The sequence below is a fragment of the Egretta garzetta genome, unplaced genomic scaffold (genome assembly GCF_000687185.1).
Source record: "Egretta garzetta isolate BGI_Z169 unplaced genomic scaffold, ASM68718v1 scaffold260, whole genome shotgun sequence".
Lineage (NCBI taxonomy): Eukaryota > Metazoa > Chordata > Aves > Pelecaniformes > Ardeidae > Egretta > Egretta garzetta.
The window spans coordinates 164,240-165,335 of NW_009258662.1; the positions used below are offsets into that span (position 1 = coordinate 164,240).

The window sequence follows — 1,096 nt, forward strand, 5'->3', positions numbered from 1 at the left end:
CCTTCGGGGAGGGAGGGGCCCAACCCTGACCCCAGCACTCGAGGGGCGGCCCCCCCAGTGCCCAGCACAGGGGCACGGTCCCTGCCCTGCTCCTGCTGGCCACACCACCCCTGATACAAGCCAGGATGCCGCTGGCCCTCTTGGCCACCTGGGTGTAGAATGGCCAATTCTTATCTGTTTGGTTCAGCCGTGACCGCTGCACGTTACGGTCCTAGACAGGAAGGACTGGACTCTGTGGTGGTTAGAGCTGAACTGCGTACTTGGCTGAAGGGGAAGATGTGGTTGCTCGTACAGCTCTGTGTAGTCTCTTAAGAGCAATGCACTGAGATTTGGATTGTCCAAGCTGAAGCGTGCTGCTGGCAGTGAAATAAGAACCTGATACAGGAAGGGCTGCCTCAAAACGCTCTCTGTTTTCCTCAAAACGGGCCAGTTCCTCGCCGCTGGCTGGCTGTGTGCACACCTCCGCGCGGTGGTCACCCGAGGTCCGTCTGTCCCTGCAGGTCGCTCGCTGCAAACAGCTCATCTGCGACCCCAGCTACGTCTCGGACCGCGTAACGAAGGTCGGCCAAGTGATTCGGGTAATCTGCATCCTGAGCCACCCCATCAAGAATACAAACGATGCCAACTCGTGCCAGATCATCATTCCACAGAATCAGGTCAACCGAAAATCAGGTGCGTGGAGGGTTGGGGACTGGCGGGGGCGTGCGCGGGTCTCGTGGCGCTTGAGGCAGCGTGGTCGTTAAACACGCGCTCCGATGGTCTGGCCAGATGTGGATCGAACGGGGAAATGCCCTTACTGCTGCTCCTGCGGCAGGCTGTGTGTCCTTGTCTGGAAATCCTGGAGGCCCCAACGAGGCCGTGCTCGAGTTTAGAGCAGCGGTGGGAGCAGCTGGAGCGCCTGCGGTGAGAAAGGCGTGTGAGGAACCCGCCGGAGGAAGTGCCCTGGCGGGGGGGAAGTGGGCGAGGAGCGCGGGGTCGCTCTGGGAGCGGGAGGGCTGAGCGCAGGCTGATGCTTCCTCACCCTTGGACGGAGGGGTGGGCTGGCTGCTGGGGACCCCGCTGGCTTTCAGGAGCTGTCCTAGACCCAGGGACGGGA

At 61.8% G+C, this 1,096-nt stretch overlaps 1 protein-coding gene across 1 annotated transcript in view; it reads left to right on the forward strand.

Annotated features, from left to right (window-relative positions):
• The window catches only part of GDI2 (GDP dissociation inhibitor 2), a 9,301-nt gene that overhangs the window by 6,355 nt on the left and 1,850 nt on the right, over window positions 1-1,096 (forward strand). The window contains exon 7 of the mRNA XM_009648409.2: window positions 501-672. Within this exon, the coding sequence (XP_009646704.1) occupies window positions 501-672 (172 nt within the window). The remainder of the gene's footprint in view (window positions 1-500; window positions 673-1,096) is intronic.